At 37.9% G+C, this 17769-nt stretch overlaps 1 protein-coding gene and 1 long non-coding RNA gene across 3 annotated transcripts in view; one reads left to right on the forward strand and one right to left on the reverse strand.

Moving 5' to 3' along the window:
- Window positions 1-17769, reverse strand: part of EFCAB3 (EF-hand calcium binding domain 3) — a 129666-nt gene that overhangs the window by 86745 nt on the left and 25152 nt on the right. For both annotated transcript variants that reach the window (XM_088027266.1, XM_088027267.1), the window contains 7 exons: window positions 17377-17481; window positions 9172-9225; window positions 8585-8689; window positions 7065-7118; window positions 2050-2154; window positions 1689-1742; window positions 793-897 (listed from right to left, as the gene is read on the reverse strand). In XM_088027266.1, the coding sequence (XP_087883392.1) occupies window positions 793-897; window positions 1689-1742; window positions 2050-2154; window positions 7065-7118; window positions 8585-8689; window positions 9172-9225; window positions 17377-17481 (582 nt within the window). The remainder of the gene's footprint in view (window positions 1-792; window positions 898-1688; window positions 1743-2049; window positions 2155-7064; window positions 7119-8584; window positions 8690-9171; window positions 9226-17376; window positions 17482-17769) is intronic.
- Window positions 12497-15914, forward strand: LOC148163369 (uncharacterized). Its single transcript, XR_015769106.1, has 3 exons — window positions 12497-12563; window positions 14744-14948; window positions 15384-15914. It is a non-coding gene; the product is annotated as an uncharacterized LOC148163369 (long non-coding RNA).

Here is a 17769-nt window from a genome sequence, read left to right on the forward strand (position 1 = left end):
TCCCTGATACATCATAAGCATTCAGTTAAAGTTTATGGAATAAAAGAATGAAAGGTACTACTGATTTAGAAAAGCCCATATTCATTGACTTGGATCAATCTTGTATCTTTACTACTTCCTCAAGGGGACAGGTGTCTCTTAAAATTTCCTCATGAATTTTCCTCAGTTCTACTAGCATGAGTCTAATATATGCCAAGTTTAATTAATTACATTAAGTACTGCTATATATCTTCTTAAATTTATTAGTTCTGGTAGTTGATGGCAGTATAGCAGAGTGGCTAAGAGACAGTTTCTGGAGTCAGATTGCCTGTCCACCACTTACTAGCTCTCTGACTTCAGGCACACTACTTGACTTCTCTGTGCCTTAGTTTCCTTATATGTAAAATGGGAGTAAAAATAGAAATTGCCTTGTAGAGTTGTTTGCAAGGTTAAATAAGACAATATATGTAAAGTGCTTAAAACAGTGCCTTGCACGTGTCAGGACCATGTAGTGTTGGTCATTGCTATTTAATGCTGAGTTAGCAGTAGGGATTCAAAGATTAAAATCTGAGTATTCTCTGTTAGACCCTGGCATTTCCTGTGAACAGGGACTCTTGCCATCTATACGGGGCAGCACACTTGGTGATCCTTCCCAAGTGATAGCCACTGGGCCCAGTTTGGTAGCTATGCTAAAGGCCTCACTCTTTCTTTTTCTTTTTTTCATATACATCCTATCTTCAGTCATTCTAGGTCTGAGACTAGCCTCAAGTCCAAAGTTTGGCTAAAGGATCTATTGACACTCAAAACTCTCACCATCAACTGGTAGGCAGTCCTTCAGTTCCTGGATTTCTTTCTCCTTGAGATCAATTCCCATGTTTTTCAAGAAAGTGTTCACCTTATTTGGAGACACCTTCACCCCTTAGGAAAGAAAGGGATGGGATATGAAAAATATTTGTAAGAGTGGGTTATTATAGATCATGCCTAGGCATCAGTACTACATAGACAATGAAGAGCAAAGAACAATTAAACCAAGTAAATGTGGTTTTGGTATCTAAGTCAGGAATTTCTAAACCCTGATCTGTGGGATTCTTTTAGGACTTTTAGGAAAATATTTAAGAGAAGAAAGTGAGTAGTTAAGGGTATTTGTAAGTCATGGCAAAGACTAAAATCAGCCTTTATACATGTGTTTGCACAGAAGAATTCAAAACTTGCTAAATTAATGGAGAATTATAAATCCATCCATCCATCCACCAATCCATTCAGCCAGCCATCCATTGAGCCAGATAGACAGCCAATCCATGGAATTTACTTTATCATAATCCACTGGGAAACATTTAAGAACATATGTTTCTAGATACTATCTCTGGAAATTCAAGATCGATATGACTGGGAAGGGGCCTAATGATTTGAATGCTTTACTTTTCCCCCTTGTGATTCTGATGTACAGCTTTATTTGGGAACCACTGCTTTTGGGTTACTGTATTTAAACCATTTTAGTGACTGCAGTATGCCTATATATAGAATATCTATAGATATAAAGAATATATAAGAACACATATATAACATATAAAGAATAAACACTGACTTAACAGATAGTTGGGACAGTTGGATTAATAACCTGAAAATTATAAAATAGGATGAGTTTTTTAAAATAAAAGAAAAGCTTGATGACCTGTTTTACTTGCCTTTTCATCATACTTCTTACTCACCTTCAAGAGACCTTAACTCTTTCATCAATCTGTTCACATACATCTTTCCTTTGTCTGTAAGAAAGGGAAAAATGCAAGTTTCGGGCAGTAGTGTTGATATTTAAATGAAACACGCGTAAGTTCAGAAACATAGACTTTTAAATGTTTTATTCTAAAATTTATATTATTTCACTTCCAAGAATAAAACTTAAGAGTGGAAACAACTCTCAATCTGGTGAAATCATTTTGTTGATGGGGGCCAGGGTGGGGGGGATGAAACATTCCTTAAATAGGGAGTATTAGTTACAAAAGTCCACATACTTAACATTCCTTAAAGGCCACTGTGATTTCCCCCCCTCACTGTGATATTTTTAATGCTTACCATCGACTGGAAGCTTGTTTTGTAGTTCCATGCCTTTATCTTCTGTGAGCGTAATCCCCATATTTCCCAGAAAAGTTTCCAGGTTACTCATATCAATCTTCTCACCTTTAAAAAGTAAAAGATGGTAATGGTTGAAAATCTGAAGAATGATGATCCTATATTATAAAAAATGCCCACATGGCATTTGTTGATTAAATAATGAAGTAAACCTGACAAGAATGCCAGCTAAGACATAAACTTAGAGCTTTTTGGCTAAAACAGTGATGATCAAATTTTAAGCTGGGAGTCAGGAGATGCAAACATTCACCAGTATATGGGTAGAGTGAGAGAACAATCTATAAGGAAAATAATGCTGTTGAAATATAATTTTGTGCAAACATTAAAATCTTGGTTTTGCAGAGTCTTCTTAATTATATATCATGGAACCATACAGGGCTTTTCTCCAAGGGCTTCTTTCTTAACCCAGACTGGCTCTCTGTCCTGCCTCAGGGATTTGGTGGGCTTAGTTTCTTCTCTTCTTGGCAGCTACTACCACCCAGTATACTTTTTGGGCTTCCCTAAGGGTGGCTATGAAATTAGATGCAGTCTTCCAAGCTCACTTCTTTTCAGTGTCCCAGGAAAACTAACGCACAGATATTTTTATTCTTAGGGCTATAATATAAAGTGCTACAGTGAGACAGACAAGGGAACACCAGACTATCCCAAAATGGGTAAGACACAAAGCTAACAAGTTTTGTTTGGTAATGGATTTGGTTTTAGTTCCGGGTTAGAAGGGTGGGAATCACCACTTATCCTTGCCCCCTGTAGCCATTTCCCAATCTGCTTGTGGGATGGCTGTGTGAAACTTTCCTTCACCATGGCTCTTCCCTCTAGCTTGAAGAGGCGGTTTAGCAACAAAAACAACAAAATGGTAATTATGTGAGGTGAAGAATGTATTAACTAACCATATTGTGGTAAACATTCTGAAATACATATGTATATCAAATCATCATGTTGTATACCTTAAACTTACACAATGTTATATATCAATTATACCCCAACAAAGCTGGGGTGGGGAGGATGATACTCTCTAGGTAGGCAGTTTGGACCTCCTAATCATGTCCAATTCCAGAAAAAGAAAACTTTTGCTTTTAGTCCTTTGGAACCATACTGCTGTGCTTCCATTGGGAGGATACTATCTGGGGAGTTAGCCAGTCTTCTGCACAAGTGCCTGGGAGGAAATGTGCACAACGGTTGTTCTCTCCCAATTGCTTCAGACCTCTTCTGTGATGCCTTGGACTAGTGGAGCTTCTGATATCCCGTCTCCCCCCCCAACCCCCACCGCCACCCCGCCCGCCCCTGGTAACCAGCCAAGGGAATGACTTTTCAGACGCAACAGAGCAATTTTCTAGTCCGCTACCTTGATCACATTTTGACAGACATGAGCCTTCTACCTCAAGATTATCAGTCTAACCACACCTTTTATCTGTATCATTCCCAATCTTCAAAATGGAAGCCCACAAAATTTTATATCCTCTCTAATGTATTCTGTGTTCTACCGCTCTGATTTTTCTTTCCATTGTTAGCTTTGTTTTCACTTCCCATAGTGTCCTCTCAGAGTCATATTTTATTAAATATGAATTTCTCTATATCTTCATTCTCTTTACAGACTCTTATCTTCTTTCCTAACTGAACTTTGCCTGTTGCTGATATTTTCCTTTTTTCTTTTCTTTTTTTTCCTTTGAGAGAAAGCTGCTCTTTTTTTAAAAATTTTTTATTGTTATGTTAATCACCATACATTACATCATTAGTTCTTGATGTAGTGTTCCATGATTCATTGTTTGTGCATAACACCCAGTGCTCCACGCAGAACGTGCCCTCTTTAATACCCATCACCAGGCTAACCCATCCCCCCACCCTCCTCCCCTCTAGAACCCTCAGTTTGTTTTTCAGAGTCCATCGTCTTTCATGGTTCGTCTCCCCCTCCGACTTACTCCCCTTCATTCTTCCCCTCCTGCTATATATTTTTTTCTTTTTTCTTAACATATGTTGCATTATTTGTTTCAGAAGTAGAGATCTGTGATTCAACAGTCTTGCACAATTCACAGCGCTCACCATAGCACATACCCTCCCGTGTCTATCACCCAGCCACCCCATCCCTCCCACCCCCCAACCACTCCAGCAACACTCAGTTTGTTTTGAGATTAAGAATTCCTCATATCAGTGAGGTCATATGATACATGTCTTTCTCTGATTGACTGCTGCTCTTTTATCTATATCCCATTTGCCTTAGGGCATGCAATCTCCTAGATCCTGATAGCTGGTTTTTTTTGGCCATACTCAAACCTCTCCTCTTGTGAGAATTATGATATTTGGATTTCTTTTTATTGTCACTGATTTTTTTTTGGTCATTTAAGGAGCTTGTCCCATTAACTCACAGTCTTCCTCTGCACCCAAATTCCTGGCATCATTATAGGACTACCAGTCTTTATATGGATAGTTCATTCCACAACCTGGCCTCCATATTTCTTGAGCTCCTTATCCTCAATGACTGTCTCCTAAATTCTATACTAGTTAACCATCATGGATATCCTGAACTTTGTCATCACCTGGAAATGTTTTGCCTCTAAAATCTTAAATTCTAACAAAACTATTTTTGGCCAGAACCTCATATTCTTCCACTTCTTTTATTTCGTTACTCCTACCACACCCATTATCATTTCTACAGAGACTTTCATTCCCTCCTCTCTCACTTTTCTCCAAGTTCATAATTTCCATCATAACTTCACTTTTCTTATCTACTCTAGACCACTTAACCACTCTCTTGACTACATCTTTCTATGTCTTTATGCTTTCATTCTTTTGGCACATCAGACTTAAGAATCTTTGACTTTGGTGCAACTGAAGAATATCACAATCATGTGAAAGTTGACATTACTTATTTATTTTTTAAATTAAATTAAATTAAAATCAGTTAATTAACATATAGTGTATTATTGGTTTCAGAGGTAGAGTTCAGTGATTCATCAGTTGTTTATAACACCCAGTGCTCATTATATCATGTCCCCTTCTCAGTGCCCATCACCCAGTTACCCCATCCCCTTGAGAGGATGCGGAGGAAGGGGAACCCTCTTACACTGCTGGTGGGAATGCAAGCTGGTACAGCCACTCTGGAAAACAGTATGGAGGTTCCTCAAAATGTTAAAAATAGAACTACACTATGACCCAGGTATTGCCATTATTTATTTATGACATCTGACTTTGGTTAGACTCTTGGCACTTCTCAGCAAGGCTTTCATATATTCCTCAACAACTCTAGTTCCTATTCTCTATCAGAGTTATCCCAAATTATAAACACTTTCCTTAAAGTCCTCTACCCCATTACTGGGCCCTTTCTTTTCATAGATGATTCTGTTTCCTACTATACAGAGAAAATTGAAGCTTTTAGGTAAAATCCTCTTAATTTTACTCCCACATGTATATAGATTCTCGATATCTGTGTCTTTCCTGGTTTGAAGTCTGCTTGTCTCAGAAAAAGAGGTGGTCTCAGATTCTTACATATTTAACTGTTTAGGGTTCAGTCTCCCTTAGATGTCTCACAGGAACCTCAAACCCCATATGACCAAAGTGGAAACTATATCTTTACTTCTAAATTTATTTTACTGAATTCCTTACTTTGGTCAATGTCACTGTCACCCACCCAACTACCCAGCTCAGAAACTGAGGTGTCATCCTCCATTCCATCCTTTCACTCTATCTCTATACCTGATCAGTAACCAAACTCTATAGATTCTACATCCGTAACATCTCTTCTATATGTCCCTTCCTCTCAAGTCTGACAGAGAATGATTTACTGCTGCCCTTTATTGTCTTTTGCCTGGACAATTACAATATGCTTTCTGGCTAGTTTCCTTGACTCTATTCTTGTACATATACCTCCATCCATCCTTTATACTTCAGCTAGAGCAAGCTTTCTAATTTGCCAATCTAATCACATAGACTCCTGCTTAAAATCCTAGAATGACTCCCCATTCTCTGCAGGATGAAATTCACACTACTTTACTAGGTATTCAGGGCTCTCCGTGATTTGTCCTTTATATTAGTTTCCTATTGCTGTAACAAATTACCAAAAACATGGTGGTGTAAAACAATACAGATTTTTTTCTCTTATAGTTCTGGAGGTCAGAAGCCCCAAATTAGTTTCACTGAACTAAAGTCAAGGTGTTAGCTGGGCTGGTTCCTTTAGGAGACTCTCAGGAAGAATCTGTTCCCTTGCCTATTTTATTTCCAGAGGCTACTTACACTCCTTAACTTACTCCCCTTCTTCTGTCTTCAAAGCCAGCAGTGTAGCATCTTGCTTCTGTTGTCACATTGCCCTCTACTCTTTCTGTCATCAACTATCACCTTGCTTCCCTCTTCTAAGGACACTTGTGATTATATTTAGCGCTCAACTGGATAATCAAGGAGAACCTCCCCATCTCAGGATCCGTAATCACATCTTCATGGTCCCTTTGGCTATATCAGGTAACATTCACAAGTTCTGGGGATTAGGACCTGGATATCTTTGGGAGCCATTACTTGGCCCACCACATCCCACTTCTTACTCTCTAAGTTTATTCCTTGCCAAACTCCTGACAGCATTTATGCTTTAGCTACTCCAGATTTTTTCTAGTTCCGTAAAGCATCATACAGTTTCTCATTTTGGTGCCTTTTATTATTATTTTTTCTCTATCAGGAATGCCCATCCTACCTTTCTGGCAAAACTGACTTATAGTTTAAGGATCAGCTCATGTGTTGCCCATTCTATTAAAGCATTTCCCAATTTCTCTTCCTCAGGTGCAAGTGACCATTCTGCCCCTTCTTTACTTTGTATAGGTTTTTGACATAGCACTGATAATATTTTATTGTTTTTATTTATATGTATTTATATGTTTTTTCTTGCCCCAGCTAAATAAGCTCCTGGAAGGTTGGTTTTTGTTGATTCACACTTGGGATATATAGATGTTGAATAATGAGATAATAAAGATCTAACCCACCTGTAAAAAGATTTCCTTCATCCATTACCACATTCACTTCAATATTCCCCTCATCTGTAAGAGAAGACAGAATTTTATGCATAAAAAATAATAGAAATAGAAGACATAAAAGTCATACCCTGAAGTACAACACAAAATTCAGCAAATTTTAATGATTTGCTCTAGAATTTTATCCTATTTTCTTATCAAATGGAAAATGTGGAAAGACAAAGCTCTGATTATAAAAAAAGATACTTAATTTCACACTTCTAACCTCAGTTTTTATTCTATTAAGATAAGCTCCACATAGTAGAATGCTGGGCTGATATTTAAAAAGTAGCCCTCTCAGTTTTCAGATAAGGAAGAACTCCATTTTATTGATTATGAGGCTGACAAGCATCTTAAAAGAGGCAAATGCTCCAACAGGAAATCTCTGACTTAGAGCATTAATAATGCCTATTTCTGTACTGGAATGACAGGTGACACTTAGCTGTGTTCTTCTACTACCCACATTCATTATACATTTAAAAAGCTTTGATCAATCTAATTGAACTTCAATAAATTTTTTTGAATTTTGTATTTTTTAAATCTTTATTTTGTATTTTCCTCTTAAATGGGGGAATTTAGTAGGAACAGCCTGATAGATTGTTAGTGCCTCACAGGAAAATGTCTCATCCATTCTCATGTATTTCAATTGGTCCCATAGAAGATTTATGAGAGTCTGAAACAGGTCTCTAATGCTATTTCCTGTTGGCTCATTGACCTGAAAAGAAGTACTCTGGGAGATGGCTGATACTTCCGCAACCAAAATCATTGTTGTGGCATTCCAGTAAACTTTCAAGATACCTGGAAAATGTGATAACAAAAAATATAAACATCCTGGGGTGCCTGGGTGTAAGTAAGCACTTACAAGTATAGGCTCCATATGCACTGTACATGTAGCCTGCTGGAATTTCCCATGGGTGGTTGTTTTCTGGGGGTTGTCCCAGATTTTTTTTTAAATTTTAATTCCAGTATAGTTAACATACAGTGTTATATTAGTTTCAGGTGTAAAATATAGTGATTCAACAATTGTATACATTAGCCAGTGCTCATCACAACAAGTGCACTCCTTAATCTCCACGGAATGCCTTTTTTTTTTTTAAACTGAAGAATCTCTATGTATCTTCTGACAAGTGTTTCTCCAATTCCCTACCTGGCCAACTTAACTTTTCCCTCCTTTAGGATCTTACTAAGTGCATTTTTAGTATTTATAGTATAATCACAAAGTGTTATGATGACCTGTCAGCATATAAGCCTCCTTACCAGATTGTGAACTCCTAGAGGACAGAGAACCTGTGATCTTCATTTTTATATTTCTAATAGCTATGTATGTTAGGCACTCAATAAAGTCCACTGCAGGAATTGATGAGTTCTTGAGAAGGGGGCCGTTATCTTTCTGTTTTATAATGTTTCTGCACACTCTAAATATATGTACATATGTATATATGTACAGAAATTCTCATATACAAATGCAAAGTTTCACTGTAGGAGCAGCTTACCATCAGCAGGCAGGTTGCTAAGCAGGTCAAGGTATTCTTCTTTTTCCAGGTTAAAGCCCATATTTTTCATGAAGGGTCCTAACTTATTAACATTAAGCTCCACTCCTTAGGGAAAAAAAGGATGGGAGTGAGAAAAGCAAACAATAATAATGTAAAAAATGTTAGGCATGTCTGTGCATTAATTAGAGGGAGTACAACCAAAGAAACAATAAATTTGTTTAAATGAAAAGAGTTATCATGGGAATCAAGAACAGAACCTGCTCCTCATTTTTGTCCAGAGGGATTTGACTATAGCTCTCATGAGACATTTACAAGTAGAAAATGAAAGGATTAGGCAAGTCTGGTGAATTCTGGTAAGACCCTGCTTTTATAATTCTACTCTGAAAATAGGACTTGAAATGAAATGAAAGAGACAAAAATAATTCCTCTGAAGGTAGTTATGTTAAAAGTAGTAAATGACGAGACAAGAATACTTAATAAATAAACAGGTTAGGTTGACAAATTTGTCATCACCAAAAATAAATGTGGCTTTTAAAATGTAAATGCAAAGCATAAGGAGTCTCAGTTTTACCTGATTGCTCACTTACCTTTGAGAGACCTTATGTCACCCAGCAATCTATGCTCATACAATTTTCCAGCAGCTGTAAGACAGGGCACAATACAGTAACTGGTTAAGGGACCTGTTTTAATAATCCAAAACCTAGCAATTTCAGAAAGGACAATTCTTAAAATTTTACTCATTTTTTTTTCTGTTTATATCCCAACTTAAGAGTTAGACCAATGGCAGAAAGCTCTCCAGATAGTAAATCTACTCACCTTTTTATTTGACAATTGAAATAATTATTGGTGGTGTCTTGCCATACTTTTTTCATATCTCTTTTCATCTAACTCTCATTTTCTACTCTTTTGCATAAGATCACACATATTAATGCTCCCAAGGATAACTGTAGATATAGTGGGACTCATGAGTGAAGAGATGGATGATTTCTGAGCTAAACAACCTGACAACCATAATAGGACATCTTTGAATATTAGTACTGAACATTTCTACATGTTTTTATCAAATGGATATTGTTTTAGATATTTTCATTGACATCAAATGGATATTGTTTTAGATATTTTCATTGACAAGCCCATGAAAATAAATTCCACAAGGTAATCCCTTAGTGAGATCTCATCTGTTGCCATCACAGGCTTCATATTTTACAAAAATTCAAATATAGATTTCTATTCCTATGTAGATGATGCACTAGCATGAATTCCTGGCTCCTTCCCCAGAAATCAACCCTGAAGAAACTGAAGTCTGAGTAGAAACCTGGGTTCCAGGAATGAAGTGAAAAGCCACAGCGACACCAGTGGGTGATGGAAAGCTGTCCCAGTGTGAGTGTGTGTCCTGACAACCTAGAGTGGAGGGCTTATTAGCAGTGCAGTGAAAGGACCAATTGGGGAAATAGTAAAAAAAACTTCTGCCCTCACCTCTCTGTACTGTGACTCTGAGATTACCATTGCCCACCCCTTTTTTTTTGCTGAGAAGTAGCAGCAAAAGCCTAGACCGCTAGTGCAAGTGGAAGGTAATTATCAGGGCAGCATATAAACCCTTCTGGAGAGAGGACTGGATGTAAACAGGTGAAGACTGACAAACTGCCTCAGGTATTTTATCCTCCATCTCTCAATCTTTAGAGCTGTTGGATTACAATCTATATTATAGGTTGCCTTCTTCCAACCCTACTTCTCTCTGAGTTTAGAGTGAAACTCTGACCAGAGGTGGTGCCTGGAACAATTTCAAATCAGGAAAATGATCAACAGTATTTGGGTCTCTCTGACCTGGGGCTCATCCCCTCCCGTTTTCTTAAGCCCAACAGGCTGGTGTGGAGTGGAGCCTGACTTTACACCTTTACCTAAAGCACATTTCCAAACCCAGTAATGATGCTGCAAGAGAACAAGGGCTCATAGGACTAAAGTAACTAGTCACCTGAGGAATACAACTACTTCAAAAACAAACAACAAACAAACTGAATAACATATGCTTTTTGAATAAGAATTATTGGAATAAAAGGGCCAGAAATTTAAAATAAGCATATACAGGGGCGCCTGGGTGGCTCAGTCGTTGGGCGTCTGCCTTCGGCTCAGGTCATGATCCCAGGGTCCTGGGATCGAGCCCCGCATCGGGCTCTCTGCTCCGCGGGAAGCCTGCTTCTCCCTCTCCCACTCCCCCTGCTTGTGTTCCTGTTCTCGCTGTGTCTTTCTGTGTCAAATGAATAAATGGAATCTTAAAAAAAAAAAGGAACAACAACAACAAAAAAACCCCATTTAAAAAAAAAATAAAAAAAATAAAATAAGCATATACAAGGGCACCTGGGTAGCTCAGTTGGTTAAGCCTCTGACTCTCGATGTCAGCTTAGTTTATGATCTCAGGGTTGTGGAATTGAACCGTGTGTTGGGCTCCCCACTGAGTGGGGAGTCTGCTTGAGATTCTCTCCCTCTCCATCTGTCCCTCCCCCTGCTCCCGCTCTCTCTCTCTCTCTCTCAAATAATGTTCCCTAGCCACTAGACCTAGTGTCATTTTGCTAATTAGTTTGTGGCTATTCTGTAGTTCTTTCGTCCTTTTTTTCTTCTCTTGCTGTCTTCCTTTGTGAACTTATGATTTTCTGTTAGTGACATAGTTTGACTCCCTTCTTTTTAAGTCTATTTTAAGCAGCTAACAGCTTAACTTCAATTGCATACAAAATTTCTACCTGTTTAATCCCTCCTCACATTTTATGTTTTTGATGGCACAATTTGCATTTTTTATATTGTGTATCCATTAGCAAAGTATTGTAGCTATAGCTATTTTAAATACTTTTGTCCTCTAACCTTTATACTAGAGTTAAGTGGTTAACACACGACCATGTTACACGTTAGTGGATTCTCTTCTGACTATGTACTTACTTGTACCAGTGTGCTGTATACTTCCGTATGTTTTCATGTTACTCATTAGCATTCTTTCATTTCAGCCTGAAGAACTCCTTGAGGCATTTCTTGTGAGGCATGCCAAGTGATAATAAACTTCCTCAGCTCTTGTCTGGAAATATCTCTTCTTCATTGCTGACGGACAATTTTGCTGGACTTTAGTGTATTTTTGGTTGACAGGTTTTTCTTTTAGCACTTTAAATATGTTATCTCACTCTCTCCTGGCCTGCAAGGTCTCTGCTCAGAAATTTGCTAATATCCTAATGGAGGTTCCTTGGTAAGTGACAAGCTTCTTTTCTTGTTGCTTTCAAGATTCTCTCTTCATCTTTGATTTTTGATAGTTTTATTATATTATGTCTTAGCAAAGGTCTCTCTGGGTTTTATTGAAAACTATGAGCCTCATGAGCTTGGGTGTTCAAATCTCTCCCCACATTTGGGAAGTTATTAGCCAGTTAAAAAAATAAGCTTTCTGTTCCTTTCTGCCTCTTTTCTCCTTCTGGTACTCTAATTATATGTAGATTATTTCTTTTAATGGTGTCCTATAAGTCCCATAGGCTTTCTTTATTCCTTTTCAGTCTCCATCCTTTTTGCTCCTCTATTGGATAATTTCAAATGATCTTTCTTCAGGTTCATTGATTCTTTCTTCTGCTTGGTTCAGCTGGGTTTTTAAGCTCTGTATTGAATTCTTTAGGTCAGTAATTGTATTTTTCAGCTCCAAAGTTTCTGTTTAATTCATTTTTACATTTTCCATCTCTTTGTCGAACTTCTCATTTTGTTCTTGTATTGTTTTCATTATTCAAATTGTTTTTCTGAGTTCTCTTATAGCTGAGAACCTTTAGAACAATTATTTTGAATTCTTTGTTAGGCAATTTGTGTATCTCCATTTCTTTGGGGTCAGTTAGTGGAAGTTTACTGTGTTCCTTTTGTGGTGTCATGTTTCCCTAATTCTTCATGATCCCTGCAGGCTTATGTGTGTGTCTGTGCATGTAAAGAAGCAGTCTCCTCTTCTAGACTTTATGGACTATTTTTGGTAAGAAAAGACCTTCACTTGTCTATAAGGATACACTGGAGTTGTGACTCTAGGTCTAGTGGTGTGTGGTGCCAAGAGTGGGGATGTGTGGTGGCTCCAGGTTTGGGGGTATGTGGTGTCTTGTCTGCTCATGTTTCTGGGGTCCACGACATCAAAAACTGCATGTTCTTTGGTGAGAGCTGTGAGAGATCCACAGTGGCTTCAAGGGCTTTTGGGGTCCTTGGCAGCACACACAGGTCCAGTGGTTAGGGAACAGGGAAGGTGGTAGTGGTGGCTGGAGCCAGTGTTTGCGCATGCTCAGCTGTGGGGGCTGGCTGCAAGTGCATCTATAACTGCAGGGGCTGGCTGCAGATACACTCCTAGTGATGAGGGTGGCTGGCTTCTGTGAACACAAAAACCTGTGGAGTGAAAACTTAAGTGGCAAAATCTGCAGGAAGTCTGCAGCGGCTGTTTTGGCAGTTGGTTTCTTCAGCAGTAAGAGCTGTTGGGATCCTCTGTGGAGCAGTCTGTTGGGGTCTGTAATGAGGTCCTCAGTGATGAAAACTGGGGGGTATTTTTAGTGTTTGCAAGGGCTGTTGAGGTTCTCAGCAGCAAAAACTGTGGACGTCATTTGCAGATGGGGTCATTTGCAGATGAGGCCACTGGGAACTATGGTTGCTCTCACTATATGGTTGATACTGGTATCCCCTTTCCTTTTGCCTTGTTCTTAGTCATCTCTAGATGTCTCACTTTTGTGGGTCACTGGGTGAAGTGAAACCTAAGCAGGTCCTTTGTGTAGTGCCCCAAAAGTTTGGGGAAGCTGGTCATGCAGCCCGCTCTCCTTTTCTTGTGAGGGGAACTCTTTTGGGCTGGGGAGTTCCCTGTTGGCAGTGAGAAGTGCTGGTGTAAGGGGATGGGATGATGTAGGTAAAACAAAACTGTTCTTTTTACCCTTTTTTTGTAGTTATTCTCAGGGTGTTTTTGTTTGTTTGTTTTTTTGTTTGCTCCACTATGTTGCTTAGGGTTTTTTTTTTTTTTAATTAGCACATAGTGTTTTAATCACCTCTCTCCCCTACATTAATTTTTTTATTTTTTTACTTAAGGTTTTTAAGTGGATTCCTGAGCTCTCCCAGAGCTATTTTCATTAAAAAAAAATATTTTATTTATTTATTTGAGAGAGAGTGAGAGAGAGAGAGCAGAGCAGAGACTGGGGCAGAGGGAGAGGAAGCAGACTTCCCGATGAATGGGGAGACTGATGTGGGGCTCAATCCCAGGACTCTGGGATCATGACCTGAGCTGAAGGCAGACGCTTAACAGCCTGAGCCACCCAGGCGCCCCTGTGGATAACTGTCTAATTGTTGATCTTTGTTGGGAGAAGGAGGCTAGGGTCTCCTACTCTGCCATCTTGGTAACATTTCTCCCCCCAGAGTAGTTTCTTAAGAAATGATATTTACATAGAAAGTTTTTTTCTGAACCTTTTCTCAGAAAATGTCTTATTTTGAAATATGAATTTTATTCTCACACTTGATTGATGTGTTAGTGGGATATAGAATTCCAGGTTGGAAAAAATTTTCTAATAATTTTGAAGGTATTACACAACTGCCTTTCATCTCCAGGAGTTGTGAAGTCTAGTACCATTCACATACCCCAAACTTTATATGTGACCCGCTTCCTTCTCTTTGGAAACTTTTATGATCCCTTTATTTCTGGTGTTCTGATATTTCACAACATACTCTGGTGTGAATCTTTTTCTACTCCTTGTGGTAGGTACTTGGTGAGCCCTTTCAATCTGGAGTCACATTCTTTCAGATTTGGAGACTTCTTAAAATATGATTTATTTTACAATTTCTTCCTCTATTTTCTTTGTTTTCTCTTTTTGGGAATTCTTCTATTATTCAGTTGTTGGATTTCTAGGATTGATTTTATTATCTTTTTTCTCCTATTTTCCATCTCTTTTGTCTTTTTGTTCCAATATTCAAATTCATCTTCTAGCCCTTCCACCCACTGAATTTCTAAATTTCTACTGCTTTTTTCCCCAAAGAGCTTTTAAAAAAATATTTTTAAGTGCTCCTTTTCCACAATGCCTCTTATCTTGTTGCATAGCCTCCTTTTCTTGTTTCATAACTAGGGATTTTCTCATCTTTCTGAAGATATTAGTTAAAATTGTTTTGAATTATTTTTCTGCTTTTTCCTTTGACTAGAGTATCCCCTGCTTATCTGCAGTTTTGCTTTCCCTGGTGTCAGTTACCTGTGTCAACTGCGTTCTGGAAGCTGATGACCTTCTTTCTGATGTATCATCAGAAGGTCAATAGTAGCCTAACGCTACATCACAATGCCTACATAATTAATCTCACTTCATCTCATCATGTAGGCATTTTATCATCTCACATCATCACAAGAAGAAGGGTGAGTAAAGTACAATAAGATACTGAGAGAGACAGACAAAGAGGTCACATGTATGTAACTTTTATTACAGTATATTATTATAATTGTTTTATTTTATTATTAGTTATTATTGTTAATCTCTTACTGTGCCTAATTTATACATTAAACTTTATCATAGGTATGTATATATAAGGAAAAACATATAGAGTTTGGTATTATCCATGGTTTCAGGCATCCACTGGGGGGTTTGGAACATTTCCCCCAAGCATAGATGGGGATTACTGTATTTCCTCCAAGTTCCTTCTTTGCTGTCTTGTCTGTCTTTCATAACAGTTTCTGTTTCATAACAAGTCTGTTTCATAACAGACTTTTATTATATGTCATATGATTCTTGGTTGTTTATGTTTAAGGGCGAGGTGTTTTTGTTTTAGTAGTACAAATGTCTTTTCATTGCAGGCTGGAGATGTCAGTATCTGAATAAAGGATATTGGAATTCACTGCCAGCATCTAGGGAGGCCAGTGGGAGAAGATGACTTGGAGGATTTCACCACGCATTATGTTGACTTTCACTTAATCTCCCTGTTTCAGTAGAAAATTCACTCCCAACCTTGGCTGTGTCTGATGTCCCAGAATCTTTCTAGTTTAACCTCTCTGGAGAGTAAATCTCTATGTGGCATGGATAAGAAATACTTGCTTAGCTGTGGAGTGAGGAAGGGGATCTGTAGATCACATTGCTCTTTTTAAAGACTTTCTACTTATTCAGCCATCAGAAAGGATGAATACCCAACTTTTACATCAACATGGATGGGACTGGAGGAGATTATGCTAAGTGAAATCAGTCACGCAGAGAAAGTCAATTATCAGATGGTTTCACTTATTTGTGGAACATAAGGAACAGCATGGAGGACATTAGGAGAAGGAAGGGAAAAATGAAGGGAGGGAAATCAGAGGGGGCGATGAACCATGAGAGACAATGGACTCTGAGAAACAAACAGGGTTTTAGAGGGGAGGGGGGAGGGGGGATGGGTTAGCCCGGTGATGGGTATTAAGGAGGGCATGTACTGCTTGGAGCACTGGGTGTTATACAAAAACAACGAATCATGGATCACTACATCCAAAACTAATGATGTAATGTATGGTGATTAACATCACATAATAAAAAAAAATAAAAAAAAATAGACTTTCTACCAATTCTTCTACTTTCAACTGTACTCACATTCCTGACTTTGGAGGTAACTGGTGCCTCCATTTCCTGAGCCTTTTATTGTTTTGTGACATGAAATGGCTGCCTTCTTCTTCTTTTTTTAAAAGATTTTATTTTTAAGTAATCTCTACACCCAACATGGGGTTCAAACTCACAACCCGAGATCAAAAGTCAAATGCTCTACTGACTGAGTCACCGAGTGCCCTTGAAGTGGCCTTCTTGTTTGCTTCCCCTTTCAGGCTCAGTTTTCACCACTTATGTTCTTTCATCCACTTTCTGGTTTTTGAAATTTAACTGACACCTCTTATCTGCTATAATGTTCTCTACTCTTCTCTTAGTCTTTGTGGATTATGGCTTTTTAATTTCTTTTACATCTTTTTAGTATTTTAGGAAGTGGTAAAGATAAATGCAAATATTAAAAAAGTGCAGTGTTTATCCAGAAGCTCAAAATATGTATCTCTGTCTTATCTACTCAACTAGATTATGAACTTTTTAAGTGCAGAGACTTTTATTTTGAGCAGTAAGATTCTGGCATATATCTTCATAGCTCCTGAATCTAGAAAAGTGACTTAAATATAGAAATTATTTAAGAAACATTACTGGATTTTTGAAATAGAAAATCTAATAACTAATATCTTTATTTTACATTTTAAATATTTAAAAAAATTTCTTATATTTCCATAGCCTTCACTTTGTTTATCCTCACCATCATCATAGATAGGCATTGTTATTATCCTATTTCACAGATAGATTATATCTGAATTATTGATCAGATTGAGTCAAGTTAATAAAGTATTTCTCCACATAATGTGAATGTGTAATCTGTATTAGATCAACATGAAATTATACATGGTTCCCAAACTTGCCATGATCAGATATGTCTCTTTGCCTTTTTCAGTGCTTTTATTTTTAGTTCTTGGCACCTCCTACCATCAAACTTTCCAGGCCTGTTTGAAGTAATAACCACTCTGTGAAGCCTTAGAGAATCCAGGTATAGTTGGTCAATATCTCCTTTGTACTTTCATAGCAGTATAGATATTCATTAACATTACAGCACATATCATAGTGCATAGCATTTATTTTTATTTTATATGTGCTGTCCATCTCTACACTGAGTGTTTTTAGGACCTGGACTTTGTCTCACTCATCTTTGTAACTCAGAGCCTAGTATTATGTCTAGTCTGATGGCAACCAATTAACTTTTACTGGGTGGATGAATACCTCACTGGCAAATTAAACACTCACCATCAAGCGGCAAACTTTTCATCAACATAGTGTTTTCCTTCAGTCTGAGTCTTAACCCTGTGTTTTTCAGAGTATTTTCCAGGTCTTCAGAGGTAACTTCTTCCCCTTAGAAAAGAAAATAATGGTAAAAGGTCAGATTTCAAGCTTTAAATCATCATCATCATATCAACTATTTTTGTGTAGCATCATTCTCAAATATAGGATAAAAAGCAATGGAAACATTAAGTGTTGTCTAATTATAGAAAATTAGAAAGGAGATTCAGAAATAGAACTTCTTTTTGGTAAAAGGGGGTTCATCAATGTTGGGAACAAGGTACAGGATGCAGAAGGTTTGGTTTTTTAACAGCCCACTAAATTAACTGGTGTAAATAATTCTGCCTGCATGTAATATTT

Source organism: Eumetopias jubatus, unplaced genomic scaffold, assembly GCF_037043125.1.
Source record: "Eumetopias jubatus isolate StellerSeaLion01/CBP00866 unplaced genomic scaffold, mEumJub1_p1.0 scaffold_10, whole genome shotgun sequence".
Classification (NCBI taxonomy): Eukaryota; Metazoa; Chordata; class Mammalia; order Carnivora; family Otariidae; genus Eumetopias; species Eumetopias jubatus.